Source organism: Colletotrichum scovillei, assembly GCF_011075155.1.
Source record: "Colletotrichum scovillei strain TJNH1 chromosome Unknown Contig00011, whole genome shotgun sequence".
In the NCBI taxonomy this organism is placed as follows: Eukaryota; Fungi; Ascomycota; class Sordariomycetes; order Glomerellales; family Glomerellaceae; genus Colletotrichum; species Colletotrichum scovillei.
Window position 1 is genome coordinate 3,220,938 of NW_023336269.1, and position 14,391 is coordinate 3,235,328.

General features: G+C 53.1%; 2 protein-coding genes across 2 annotated transcripts; both read right to left on the reverse strand.

The window, feature by feature from the left end:
- Positions 1-5,648: 5,648 nt before the first annotated feature.
- HER10_EVM0005043 (SET domain-containing protein) lies at positions 5,649-9,904 on the reverse strand. Its single transcript, XM_035474668.1, has 3 exons — positions 7,461-9,904; positions 7,031-7,410; positions 5,649-6,976 (listed from the first exon to the last, which is right to left on the reverse strand). Exons 1-3 carry the CDS (start codon positions 8,635-8,637, stop codon positions 6,029-6,031), a joined length of 2,505 nt encoding a protein of 834 aa, XP_035326828.1. The 5' UTR covers positions 8,638-9,904; the 3' UTR covers positions 5,649-6,028.
- A 2,152-nt stretch (positions 9,905-12,056) lies between these two features.
- On the reverse strand, positions 12,057-14,329 carry HER10_EVM0001605 (phosphatidylinositol transfer protein sfh5). The gene is made up of 2 exons (XM_035471349.1): positions 13,262-14,329; positions 12,057-13,188 (listed from the first exon to the last, which is right to left on the reverse strand). Exons 1-2 carry the CDS (start codon positions 13,891-13,893, stop codon positions 12,462-12,464), a joined length of 1,359 nt encoding a protein of 452 aa, XP_035326547.1. The 5' UTR covers positions 13,894-14,329; the 3' UTR covers positions 12,057-12,461.
- Positions 14,330-14,391: the final 62 nt, after the last annotated feature.

A 14,391-nucleotide genomic window follows, 5' to 3' on the forward strand; every position in this document is an offset into this window, starting at 1 on the left:
GGAAGCCAGAATGCCGCCTACCTATCCATCGTTCCAATAGAACTCCAATGCCAAAAGGTCTTTCCATCGCCCTTTAGACATTGTGATGTATGCATACCTCACGACCTCCAAGTAGAACACCAATCCGAGCATAGTCCGTCTGATGAGCCACCACAAACCCCTCGAGGCCCACCTCGAGGCAGTCTCGTAAAGTAGCCAATGCCCTGAAAGCTTTCAATTCAAACGAAATGATTCGTTCCTCAGTTTGGGGGAACATGTGATGGGGCCTCGTCGAGGCCCGTCGTCACATCAACCTCACAGTAGGATTCGCGGAACCTTGGAAATCACATGAAAGGACCTGCATGCGGCCCAGAGTGCGGTTCAGGGAGACCCATGAAAGCCCCGTCATCATTATTGGCTACCAAGGCTTCGGGGCTGTGAGCTTTACGAGCGAGCAAAGGGCGTTGGTTGAAAGGCGGGATAGGGGGGATGTGTGTCTGCGAGATGCCGCGGCCGTGTCTCGGTACTTGCTGCCTCGCTTCGTGCGCGGACGACTTTAGAGGGGAAGGGGGTGATGAGATCAAGTTAGGCTCTCTTAGAAAATGCAAAAAAGTCCCTGGGTAGGGGTAAGGTACCACGTTGGGGTATGGCGCCAGGGTGCCTCGTGGCGAACGTTGTGCCTCGCGCATACTTTGGGGTCTCCCACCCCGCGGCCTCGGGAGAGAGGTCGTGGTGGTGGTGGTCCGCCATGCAGGCCATGATGCACAACATACACAACGTTTCAACCGCCCTTGAGATGAAAGGTGCCTTTTCAACCGGGAACTCGGAAAGGGCGACGTCGGAGGCGGCAGTGACGCCACAGGGGAGGCCAAGAATAACCGTACACCCCAGTGTCACCGAGTGTAAAGCAAAAGAGACCGGCAGGAACACCTCCATTTACTGAACGGTTCTTTCTTTTTATGAGACCATGAGGCCAACTTTGACTTTGCGAGAAATCGGTCCCCATTGTAATACGTTGATTGAAATACCGGGAGGAAATATGAGGAAAATACGTGAGGAAAAAAGAGGCGCGCGAGGCCCACCTTGGAAACGATTGGTATTGAGGAAGAGGAGAACATGTAATTGTCACCGGGGAGGTGGCGCAAGAAGCCAAGCCTCAGAGGAAAATGGTTGAGGAAGAGGAAAATCGAGGATTGCTACTTGCTCATCTGCGATTTATGACTCTTGTTTCAAGGAAATTCAGAGGAAGCTAGCTGCGCAACTGCGCACCTTTTGACATTGAGGATGTGAGGATGTGAGGATTTACAAATGCTTCGTTGAGGAAGAGGACCGAATCCAGGGACATAAAAGAAGCTGCTTGCACTCACAACGCTTCAAGTGACTCCCTCGATATCGGCAACGGTTCTCAGTTACTTCATCAAGCACTACCAATAGCACCGCTCCATCACTCTCAGACTTTCAGTCATCTCTTTCAACCACATCAAACATCATCATCGATAATGGGCGGCCACAAGAGCTCAAGCTCCAAGGGCCACGGCGGCTCCCATGGAAAGTCCCATGGCAGCAGTTCTGGCGGCAAGAAGCAGTACATCGAGTACCAGGTCTGGTACTGTGTAAGTGAAAGCTCCATCTTGGGTCATCCATGACTTGCTCCGACTAACACGCCTACGCTTCCAGAGCTCCTGTGAACATGGACCACACAATCCTCACAATGACGCACACTGTGCCAATTGTGGACACCGACGCTGCCTCAATTGCCCGACCAGCACAGTCCGCCAGCGTGCCGATTACTGAGTGAGTGCGATTTGTCTTGGAGACGAGGGTCTGCGTGGAGGTCTTCTATCTGTAGCAGACGCGGGCGTGAGGCATGGGAGACTGGGCATTGGCATAGGGGGTGTTATGGACACAGCAGGGGCAATGCAATATCATGTACATAGACGCCTGAGAAGAAAAGCGATCATATGCCATGATCGGCCTAGCTATGGGATTACAACTTAAAAATGGATATTGGAAAGACGAAACACCTAATGCTTGTCGTAGTGTGCCTCGTAATGGTACGCCGGAGTGGCCGCCTCCTCATGTAGTAATTTGACGTCATCCTGAAAAAGACTCTTTGCGCAGCACTCTGCGGTCAACCGGCATTGCTGCCAGTATGATATGTCAAGATCCGCCTGATAACATGCCTTCTATAGCCAGTAATGGTCACTCGATAACATCTCGACTCGAGGCGCCTTCGTCCGGTCACTGGGTGACAGGTACCGTGAAACGTTGTCAGACCGACTTCGACAACAGCCAAGTTACATTCCATAAAGTGAGAGAGTCCTCAGTCTGTAAGACAGGGCTGTTCCGGTCTGCGTAGCATTGGCAGACAAGTAAACTTCGGTCAAGTTTTCCATACCGGCGAGACCAAGCGGTGTGGCGGGGTACACCGTAATGTAATGTCTTGTAAGATGAAAAGAGAAACGGGAAACGGCCACTCTTACACAACGAGGCAACTTGGAAGAGTCAAACAGAGATAGGCATTCTTCGGGATGAGGCCAAAGCCAACTTGGAAAACGATTGGAGTGGGAAGCGGATTCAATGAAAGTGTAGGTATACCGAGTTGACGGGGAAGGAGGCGAAGCCAAAAAAAAACAACCCAGCCCCAGAGTGCTCCATTGAAACTTTTCTACGCGAAAAAAGCGTGCAAACCACAGAGATGCTTGATACTCACCGAGCTTTGCGAACTAGGGAATTGGGAAATGCGCACTCGCGCGACTACTCGCCATGGGACTGTTCCAATTACACTTGCAACTGTTGCCTCAACAGAATAGGTTATAAGCCCATCGAAGTCCCTTCATCTCGAAGACGAAAGAGAAGAATCATCATCAACTCAAGCATACAAACACATCAAAACCAGACTCATTATACAAGCACCGCAGCAAACAGCAGTCAAATCAGCTCATACACTTGCTAAGCTTCTTTCAACGCTCGCCCATCATGCCTAAGCCCACGCCCACCGTCAAGATCACCGTCTGGTATTGCGTAAGTTCAGAGACGCACGGCTCTTCATCACCTGGTCTCGTCCTTTTGCTAACCAACCCTCCTCTCTCAGCACAACTGCTCCTCTGGCCCGCTCAACTGCAAGATCGACGCTTACTGCCCATACTGCCACCATCAGAAGTGCTCTGGGTGTACGACAACGACGATCAGGACTCCGGCTAGTCGATAAGTGAGTCTGGCTCTCTCACCATGGCACTGGCCACTGGCCTTGAAGACGCTTGCTAGAGACTAACAAGTGATCTAAGTGAGTCTGGCTCTCTCACCATGGCACTGGCCACTGGCCTTGAAGACGCTTGCTAGAGACTAACAAGTGATCTCGTAGACGAGAACCCTCTCTTGATGGCAGTCGTCACACTATGACCTGCTGGATCTGGCAGGTCCCCACCCATGACTGGCGCCCTGGACGACACGTCCTTCAACTTCGCCGCCACCAGTCGCAATAGCGACTACGACAGACAAGAACCTTCCAAACAGCAGAAGGGAACAGGTGCCGCCATAAGGGCCGCAAGGACGAAAACACACAAGACGGAGAAGGACAGGGAAGGAAAGAAAGGCAACCCGCTGGCCGGGCACAGCCACTCATCACCCAGCATCATACACGAAACGGACCCCTCCACAGCATCGAGACGACGTAGAAATTAGATAGACTTAGCCTCAGGGCGAGAACTCAGGCATAGCGAATGAACCAAGTCTTTTTGGATTTTTGTAACAAGTTGGAAATGTAAAGCAAAGCATCCGGCCAGAAAAGTGGAAATCGAGTGTGGCTCGTGCCTTTAGCGCTGGTTGCCTCGTGCTTTCGTGTAGAAAAAGTTGCAACTCTGCGGTAGGTATGTCGTGGGAATTGAGAAGGTGAAGCTCGAGGATGACGGTGTCCACGGCCCCACTTGATCCAGGAGCTAGGCTCCCGGGGAGGGGCTAAAAAGTACTGATTAGCGCAGCGGCGCACATTCGCAAGTACGCAGGCGCGGAATTGAGCAACTGAGTGTCAGTTCCAGTGGTCGTGAAGCACTGTCCGTGGTTGCGGAAAGGGAGTCAAAGTCTGCCTTTCCCGAAGGAAGGTAGGTAGTTGAGAAACACACGACGAGTGGAAAGCAATGATCTTGGAGGGGTACCCAGGTAGTCAAGGAATGCGGCTCAAAAAAATGCAGAATGGGTGATTGGAGGATGACGGGGGCTGTGCATAGGTCCCCAATGCTCCAATGCTACTGACATACGTCCGGCCGTTGTTTGGTTGGGTCCAAATGGTGCGTATGACCAGATAGTTGAGGCTCTTCTTCCCATTCCTAAACGGCGAATCGATGGCCGCGACGCAAGAGCGATACCGGCAGAAGCTGATTACCTTGTGTTTCATTGGCGGAGGGGATGACATCGACAAAAGAAACGGAAGAAACACACCGGCCGGGTAAAGTCACTGTTCGGCGAGCCAAAAGCGTGACCTGCCTTCACCGTCAATCAGGTGTCCCTACGGCCCCACTTTACAGACGGGCGGGCAGACGGTATGGGGCTCTACTTCCCCTTGCCCGTCATACCTGCGACCAATAGGTAAGGTGGCTAGCCACAACCAGCCACATCACAAGTGTTCCCCTTCAGCTGTCGTCGGAGTAAGACCCGGCGTCTTGCCGCCACACCTCGTCCTGCCGCCTGCCTGCGATGAGAACGTCCGTCTGCCAAGAGCGCAACCCTTTTGCAAGCCAAGTTTAGAGAACAAAGAAACACAGAAAAACAAATCAGCCATGTTTAGGAAACCGTAGCGGGCCGCCCGATACCGCCCGACGAGGCAGAAAAGGACGGGAACAAGAAACAAGACTCCACCCTAGACCAAGACGCCTAGGTAGCCGAGAGGAAAGTGACTGGCGATGTCCAAAAAGCAAAAAGAAAAGTACAGAATCAGTCATCTCACCCAACCCGTCGCGAAACCGGAGCACCGCGAACGCCAGCGACCAACCTCATCCCAACGGCCGTTCCCCAGCGCCGTTTGCTGTTTGTCGCTTCGCCGCAACGCCCCGGGTTGCATTTTCCCATCCAGTCACGCCAATCTAGGCAGGTTTCTGGAACTATTCGCGGCACAGCCCCGGGCCCCGCCCACGACTCCGTCACCCTGTCGCAGTCTCAGAGCCCAGAGGCCGTAGGCGGAAGGCCAAGGGGAGAAATGGGGTCCCGCCGCCCGGGAGTGAATAAAAGGTCCATGCAGCATTCCATTCCAAAGCTACTTGGTACGTACCTTTGTTTCTTGACCGACGAGTCCACCTCGGTGTGTCTATTGGTCATAAATATCACCCAATCACCGCCTCACCTCATCATTGCCCTTCACCTTCGTACCCGGATGAAAATGCTCGCTCGCTCCCTCACCACCCCTCTGACCTCAACCAGCGCGTGCCGCCTGACAGACTAGGCTCGGTCAACGAATTCAACCTCACGCTAGTCACGAAATGTTGGAGAATAAAATCATTGGTTGTCGCCAAAAGTCACACCTCGCGTCATCATCAAAATTTAGCGTCATTTTCGTGTGCTCGAGAGGCAATGGACGGAAGAAAGTTGTAACATGCCAGTTAAAAATAAAATATGCCTAAAACTGCTGCTGCTGACCACCGTCTGAGGGGGAAAAAAGTAAAAAAAGATGATTAGACCCTCCCTGCAACTGGCAATGAAGTCCCCCAGTTCCGATAAAACGTATGCAGCCAGATTTCGCAGGGGAGAAGCGAGAATGCCCAACTCTCAGGCAGAGACCGATGTCCGTCCCAAAAGCTTCGACGTCCTTGTCTCTCATTGCCTCTCCCCCCCTTTCGTCACTTCTTCGTTCGTCTCTCCCCTGTACCATGTCGTCCTTCCCTCGATTCCCGTAATGTACAATGCCTTGCCTCCGTTTCGCCTGTTGAATGACCGAAAACACCTTGCCAACGCCAAACTCATCCGTGCCGCCCTCGTTTGTCGACGTCAAGATTCAATATGATGGATAGGCATCGTGAATGCCTCATGCAATGTGGCCCAGACTTCGCCACTGGCTCGCCTAATCTTGCCGGGCTGTGATCGTGGCCCCCGGGCTCACAAGCTCAGGGCTTACGAGGCGGATGGTGGAACCGCGTGAGAGCTCTTCCAGTGCGTTGCGAGATGCCTTGCTAAGACTTCTGTGAAGCTTTTGACCCTTGCTCTTCTCCGGGGTAAGTTCCTCCTCGTTCTCTGCTCCCGCGGCTACAATCGTCATGCTCGGTGCACGACTGCTCAGCTTCTTGGGCGAGACCTTTCCGTACGTCTTGAGCATCTTCCCGGAGCCCGACTTACGGACTGCGGTAGCTTTGCGCGCGGGGTTGGGTGCCGTGTACTTCTTCGGTGTCGACTTCTTCGGAGTTGCCTTCTTCGCCGCTGTCTTCGCCGGAGTCGCCTTTGTGCCCTTGGCCGACTTCACCGGAGTACTCGTCTTGCCGGTGCCGCCGAGAATTGCCATCGCCGACACACGTCTCTTAACCGTAGCCGCGCTCTTGGACGCAGCCTTGGTGAGCAGGCCAGTCGAGGATAGTGATCGTCTCACTCCCTTGGCAGCCTTGATCTTGCGCTTCTTTGCGGAACCGCCATCTTCTTCGTCGCCAATCATCGTTTCAATCTTTCTCTTGCTCGCTTTGACCGCGCTCTTGACCACGGCCTTGATAGTCGACTTGGGAGGCTTGGGCTGTTTGACTTCCTGAGGCTTAGGCCCTAAGATCCCTCGACAGTTTGGCGCGCCGCAGAGACACTTTTGAACGTTCTCGTCGCTGAACGGACTGAAGTTGTAGTCGTAGGTGAGTTCCTCGCCCGTCATAATGGGCTTATCCCCCGCGAACAACGCCATTCTAGGCTGGCCAGAGACAATCCACTTGATCATGCGGCAGTTTGGAGCACATGAGTGGTTGACGAAACGAGCGATGCTACCGGTCGTGGCGTCGATAATCATGTTCTGGTCGAAGCTCATGAGATAGTAGCACTGGTGATGCGGTTAGCGTTGCTAGGCGTCAAAGTTGGCGAGATCTTTACCCACCTTGTTATCCTTGTACTTGGTTTCCATGCGGTTGTTGCATTCCTCATCGGTAATGATCTCGCCGGTGTACTCCATGACAATCTGGTTCGGCTCGAAGCATCTGTTCGCGCGAATGCCGTAGCCACGGTCAGATGTCTTGATGACCTCGACACCGACGCGATACTTGCCACCACCTGCCTTTCTCTCTTGAAGATCGGCAAAGGCACGGTTCGTACAGTTTTCCCGGCCCACGTTGCAGTTCTTGTCGTCGCACTCGTACAGCATGATTCGGTTCTGGCAGTCCTCACTGCATCCATCCTCGGGTTTGCAGACGCACTTGGACTGGTCGATGAAGTGCGGCGTCTTCTTCCATAGGCTCAGAGAATCGCCAACGAAACGGTCTGTATCAAGGTTAGTGAGAGAGCTTGGCTAGCGGAGACGGGAATCTAACTCTTTGTCATCTTGCGGAAGTCATCGGGCTTCGGCTGGCCAGGCGGCAAAGGATTGCAGACGTCAAAGGGGAGCTTGAAATCGCGACCGCTGAGCAGCAGGCGCAGTCCATTAAACATTGGCAACGGGAGCGCCTTGTTGGGGCGACCATAGTTCTTGAGCTCCGGTGTTTGCGCAAGCTTTCTCTGCTCAGGTATCGACAGACCCTTGGTCAAATCAGACGGAGCCGATTGGCCGGCATACAGTCCACGATCGAGATATTTCTTGTGACGCTTCGTCTTCTTGGAGGGGGCGTCGGCAGCCTTCTCGGCCTTCTCCTCTACCTCCTCTTTCTTGGTCTCGAGCGGCTCAGATTTGGCCTTCTTGGCCGGTGGCGCGGGGATGTTGCCGTTTTCGTCCAAGATCACGAGCTTTCCGTTAGACCAGACGGTTCTGATGACAGGCTTCTCGTCAATGCCGGTGAACTCCTTGGTATCTTGCAGGCGGCGCAATTCGCGGGGAATTTTGGACATGTTCTTCTCGAAGGTTTTGCGACTCCGCTTGCCGAGATTGGAGACTTTAGTCGCAAGACTCTCGACAGGGGTTCCGATAAGACGCGCCGTGTGACGAGTAATCCGCGACGTTGCTGCTTTTTCCGCAGTAATCTTCTTCGCACGCGGTGTCTTGAGAGCTCCAACAGACCATTGGAGGTCCAACGCGTCAATGCCGTCGCGGACAAGGTTGCTAGCGACACGCGCCACTTCGTCCGTATTGGCTCTGCCATCGACAAGCGTCTCGCCAGAAATGGTTCGGCGCCGGTCAGCAGCGACAATATCGCCCTTGGAGCGGCGGTGACCGCGGTTCGCCGTGCCACTGAGTTTTGAGAGGTTGTATACACCTTTACCGGAGCAAGACCGACGTGGGCGCGCTGCGGGCTGGGGCTCCGAGGGCGTTTCGGGTGCAGGGTCGGGAGTCGGAATGGCATCCGCAGGGATTTCGATTTGAGCCTCGATTTCGGTCTCGACAATGGTTTCGGTTTCGAGAATGATGGGGATGTCGTCTAATTTGGGGCCTTCTGAAGCCTGGCTGGCAACATCGGATATACTGGTGGGAGGCGTGGAGCTGGAAGACGCGATGTTGGAGGAGGAATCAGTAGCGAGAGCGGATAGCAAGCCGCTATCGCTGTGTAGGAGAGACATGTTGGGCGAAAATACCCAGTCTCGACGCGATTTTGAACTTTTGCGTCGTTTATATCGTGTTTGGAGGTCGGCAGAGGGGAGATGCGACGCGTTCCAAAATAGAGTGTGCGTGTGTTGCGAGGTGGGAAGAAAGTTGGGGGTGGGAGGTCCAGAGAAGTTCCAGACACGAAAAAGGCCAAGGAGAGGGATTAGACCGGGGTGTGTGCGGAAACCGTCTCCCCAGGCACGCAGAATTGGCTCGTTCGCTGCCTCTTAGCTCTCAGCTTACCGGCCGGGCATTGAGTGGCAATAAGGTAAAGGTAGTTTCCGAGGGTATTTGGTAGACGAGGTACTCTGTGCCGTAGCAAACCAAAGCGCACTTCAGCCGAGTACCTTAGCAAGCGGAGGGAGTGTAAAAAGGGGGAAAGATGAGGGAATAAGGGAACCCGAATAAAAATTGGTAAAGTCAAAAAGTTGTTCCCGAGTTCCGAAGTCTGTATTGGGCAATTGGACGATTGTGGTTTGTTGGAAATTCTACGATGGATTTCCGATATTGCTGTGAATAAGCGCGGTTCAATTCCTGGCAAGAGCGCGCGTGAGAAGTTGTAGCGCTGGAGGGTGAGTCGTGATAAGCCGGAGAGCGGGAAGTGAGGTGGAGTGTAGTGTGTGTGTGTGGTGTGGCAAGGTAAGGTAAGGTAGGGTGAGATGGAGGGATGAGACAAAGACACGGAGTCTAAGGTAAGGTAGGGTACCTTGCGGTAGAAAGTAGGTGAAAGGAGGAATTGGTGCGGATGGCGGGATGTGATGGGTTTGTATCCGTAAAGAAGAATGGCTTTGAGGGAGCTTCCGTCCCGTCAGGTTATCCAGTGTCGTGTTGAGGACACGGGCAGAGCGCGGGGAGTGGGGACGCGACTGAATTTGATTGATTTGATGGATGGATCAAGGTGGTTGACCGGTGGTTGTTGATTGATGGATTTGCTGGCTCTATCGGTCTGGCTGCCGCCTGGCTATTTTGCTTGACTTTGCAGCCTGCCTTGGCCACTTAACTCTGAGTGCTTAGGGGATATGCCCGTTAGGTTTTGGCTCTGGCGATTCTTCTCTTCACCGTTTGCGGAGGGAGAGAGCGATAGGATTGACTGAATTGCAGAAATTCAACCTAGGAAGGGTGTAAGAGATATCGAACACAGGAGTTCAGGCTTGGAATTGTACGAGACGTAGTCAAGGGGGTCAACGCACGCAAATGCTGGAAAAAGAGAGGGCAAAAAAGAGATAGAGACGGGGAAGACGGGAGCAAGAGGCGAGAAAGGTGCTTCTAGATAAACGAAAGACACTGAGGTGAGGAACGGGGCCTTGCTGACCTTTGTACCCCTTGTGAAAGAACCAGGGCGGGAAGGCTTGCCTTGGTGTGTTGGGCCAGTATACGCCGCGCTTCTTCACTTCTGCTTTAATTTGTGCGTCTCTTGTCTGACTTTGGTCGGTCTCGACTGGCGCCAGTCTTGCGTAGATTCGGGTGAACTACGATATCAGAGAGTGTGTACGTGAGACATGCACCCAATGTACCGAGAATATGGAGAGTGAGAGTAATTTAGACGGAGAGGGGGAAATGGCAGTGAGTGAGAGTAAGAAACATGGAGATTCGGTCGTCTCTGGATGCGGATGGATGAACGTGACCTGGCCTCTCTTCGGGCCTCGTTCGTTTTGGGCCGGGGAACCTCTAAAGGTAAACAGAACCCTGCTCGGTCCGTGTTGTGTTGCGTGTGCGTACACGGGACTCTCTCTGTGTGTGTGTCTCCTCTCTTCTCCATTCATTCAGTCCTATTCTCACTCTCGTCTTCGCCTCTCCTCCACTTGTACATACTCCCTGAACATTGGATCCTTCATCCTGCTGACTTCCGCTCAAGTCAACTACATGGCCGGATAAGCCGAAACCACCAAAACCGGCTCCATCACAATCTTACAACCTTCAGCAACCAGTTCATCGGCTTATGGTTTTGCGGAATTGAGGTTGTTCATGATCCTCGCGTTGTTGAAAACGCAAGGTTCAAGTGTCATCTGGTTGTGTTGCTTGTATCTTCCCGGACCACCTCCTGTGTTTTGCCTCAATCGCCGGCGCCACCGCCGTGCTGCTGCGCTGAGCCTCGCCCCGATACAGGCATGATGGGCAACACCACACCTTACTTGCATCCTCCTCCTCGTCTCGACCACTCGCCATATTGGGACACCCATGTGGATTCAACTGATTGGGGTCCGCAAGCAAACACTCCTAACATGGACTTCAGCTCTGGCCATATGATGTTATCTGACTAACAGATAACAATGACTTGCTCATGATACCGATGATTACCATGTAAGATAGCTTTCAAAGCTGAAGCTGTCAGTCTGCCTTATATACGGTCAGGTTCATCATCATGGACTCTGAGTGGCAGGCTCAAATGGTGAGATAGGCATGGTGGGATTCCCGAATCACGTCACACTTGGAGACCACTCGGGGCTAATCTGTTTCGAATCTACAACCAAAACGACACTATCATGACAGTCTAGACATCCTTGAAGAGTTATGTTTGAGTGATTCCATGCTTCTCAGTCACTGTTTCTTGAGAGTTACTCTCGGAATCGGTAACTCTACTGTTGATTCTTACATCGAGGCTCGAAACATCCTCTGGTGAGCAAGGGACCAATGCCCTCACGGGGCGGGATATCAAAATCAACGTCACACATAGATCAGAAAGATGAAGAAAATGTATGGTGCAGTAAGCAGTTTATGAATTGCTTTGCTTGGTTCGCGCTGGATTGATAGTTGGTCTGCTAGTGGTGATGTACTCAATAGCATCCTATCGGGAACATACAATTCAAACAACAATGCCCGTGACGATAATCACACTCATCGACGAATGAGATCAATTTGACAGGACATGAGCACCACTAAATACCTGCGGTCAGAACCTCGCAAAATTCGCGAGACAGACTACGAGACTATTCAGCACTTCGAGGACTATGACTGAGTTCAGATCCCCATCATTTGGTACTACGCACCTTTCGAGGTGAAGTAGAACCGGTCGAACATTCATCTGGAAAGACTCGTCAAAAATGCTCTGCAAAATGGGCTGAATACTATATAATCGTGGTGTTCTGCAATTGGGCATCGCAGAAATACGTGAGTGTGCTGCTTGCTACCTTACTTGAACGCCGCTGCTTATCCCCCCGGGATGCGGGTCAAAGAGGGCAGGTGGGTGCGCAAACCACCCAGCGGCACAATCACCACACTCTTCGAGGATAGGTATCCATGCACTCGGCCGACAGACTGCCAAACATGCAAGACGAAGAAGCAGAAGGGGGCACGGAAAAGCTGTGCGGTTTCACTCTAGATGGAGCTCTCCTTTCTTCGAGTCAGTCGATCTTTGCACATTTCTAAGACCCTCAAGTTTTCCCGCAGGTATGAACTGTCGAATCTGATTTTATTCTTCTTCCTAACCTAGGTATTAAAGAGGAGACATTCCCATCCTTTCCTGCTAGTCTCTCTGTTCTGATCCTTCTTTCCTTCCTGTCTTCAATCGAAATAATTGAATTCGAATTGACAACGCCACAAACACACACTAGAAGGGTATTATGGCATGAACGCAAGGAGAAAACGCAGTGGGCAAACCCAGGATTCTGCTATGCCTCTACTGGTGACGGAGCGGGCAAATCCTGGATGCCTAAAAACCCGATGGATCTCTTGCGACAACATCATTCTCATGTTCTCGCGAAAACCAACCGAGGTCCAGCCCACAGATTCAAAGGCATGTAACAAAAGGAAAAAAAGCCACGAATAGAGAATCAAACCATGCAAGCCGTTAAGTTATCCTTTAGGCAGCAACAGTCTTGGCCTCCTCCTTAGCCTCAGTCTTGTCATTGATGCTCAAGTCGGCGACGGTGGGAACCTCGGTCTTCTCAGCCTCAGTGGCCGCAGGAGCAGCCTTGACGGGCTCAGAAGCGACACCAGGCTCGCTGACAGCGACAGCGGGAGCGGGAGCCGTAGTCTCAGTGGTGACAGCCGTGGGAGCCTCGGCGGTAGGCTGGGTCTCAGTTGCAACAGGCGCGGCGGCGACGGGAGCAGCAGTAGCATCAGCCGCGGGCTTCTCGACGGGGGCCTCAGCATCTGCGAACTTGACGGTCTGGCCGGTGGTCTTGATGCTCTCAGCGTTTCCACCGTAGTCCTTGGGGAGCGAGTCCTTGTAGGCCGGGAGCTCACCGCCCAACTCGGAACCATAGCCGAGAGGGTGGAACTTGGCGATGGTCTTGGGAGCGAGGAAGACCTTCATCGCCTTGAAGACCCAGCCCATGAGCGCGGGGATGTTGACGAAGTACTTGTGGCTGAGAAGCTCGGGGTAGGCCATGGCGAAGATTCTGATCGTCTCAGAGGAGGCGGCCTTGACGGCAGGGTCCATGCGAAGGAAGCTGACGTTGAGGTAGTCGTGAACCTGGATCATCTGGTACGGGTCCTCGCCGCCGTCAGGGATGGCGGTCTGGACCTTGTCGAGGTTAAGCTTGCGGACGCTGAGCTCCATAAGGGCAGCGCGCCACTTGATGAACCTATTCGGTTGTGTAAGTCGAATGTTACTTCATGCGATGCAAGGAATTCTCATTTTCTTGGGTTGTCACTCACTCATCGACGTTGCCAAAGGTGGCCTTCTTGTCCTTGACGGCTCCGTAGATGTTCCAGGTGATGATCATCTCCTTGCCCTGGGCGTCCTTGTGGGTGGTGATATAGCCGAGATCGCCAAACTTCTTTGCATCGAAGGAGACTTCATCAAGAAGCTTGCCGGGGTTAGTGTCACGACGCCAAATCAAGGCCTTCTGGAGCTGGTCAGCAGCCTTGGAGACATCATCGTCGTTGGCGCGAAGGAACTTCTGCAGGATGACGGTGGTGGGGATGTGAGTGTCGTCGGAGAGCTGCACACCCCACATCTCGTTGTGCTTGGCCTCAGCCAAGATGGTGGGAAGCTTCTCAAAGAGCGAAGACAGGGGAGTCTGGGCCTTCTCAACGGGCTTCTCGGCAGCAGGAGCGGCGGCGGCCTTCTCATCAGCCTTGTCCTCCGTCTTCTCAGCAGCAGCTGCAGCGGGCTGCTCAGTCTTCTTCTCCTGCTTGACCTCAGGGGTGGCATCAGCAACGGCGGCGGGCGCGGGAACGTCGACCGAAGTCGGCTCTGCGGCAGGTGCAGCGACGGCCGGCTGGGCCTCAGCAGCAACAGCAGGGGCGGGTGCCGCGACGGCGGTGTCGGTGGTCTGAGCAGACATGATGGGGATCAGAAAAATCCGTGAGTGAGATGAGTCTGAGAGTGAAAGTGAAAGTGAGAGGGTGTCAAGGAATGAGTGTGGGAAGTGAAGGGTGAAATTTCCGAGAGTGACAGCTCCTGGCTGGCGTCTTTTCGTTCGGAAAAATAAGATGATAAGAAAAAAAGTTCAGGCCGGTTTTTCTGCCCCAGCCCCTCTTGCTGCAAAGTCGCGTCAAGTTGCCTCAGGTGTGTGCGAGAGTGTGTGTAAGGTAAGGTAGCGTGCGGGTGTGCGCGTGTGTGGTATCTGTCCCGGTCTGTTGGGGTGACTATTATTTTATTTTTTCCCCTTTGAAAGTGAGCGTATTGTTGGGTAAACAGGCAGGTAGGCAGGCAGGCCAGGCGGTAGGTATAATAGGCAGGTACGGTGAGAAAGAGAGAGAGAGAGAGTATGGGAATATGAAAGGGAAGGTACGCAGGAATTGCAAATGGAAGGTACGAGGTGCGCTCGGGTACTAAAAGT

Excerpts from the sequence above, each read along its gene's own strand:
- HER10_EVM0005043 (XM_035474668.1), bottom strand. The coding sequence starts at position 8,637 with ATGTCTCTCCTACACAGCGATAGCGGCTTGCTATCCGCTCTCGCTACT. Across the intron at positions 7,411-7,460 it reads CTTCCGCAAGATGACAAAGA|ACCGTTTCGTTGGCGATTCT; the intron begins GTTAGATTCCCG and ends ACCTTGATACAG. Across the intron at positions 6,977-7,030 it reads CCAAGTACAAGGATAACAAG|TGCTACTATCTCATGAGCTT; the intron begins GTGGGTAAAGAT and ends CCGCATCACCAG.
- HER10_EVM0001605 (XM_035471349.1), bottom strand. The coding sequence starts at position 13,893 with ATGTCTGCTCAGACCACCGACACCGCCGTCGCGGCACCCGCCCCTGCT. Across the intron at positions 13,189-13,261 it reads ACCTTTGGCAACGTCGATGA|GTTCATCAAGTGGCGCGCTG; the intron begins GTGAGTGACAAC and ends ACAACCGAATAG.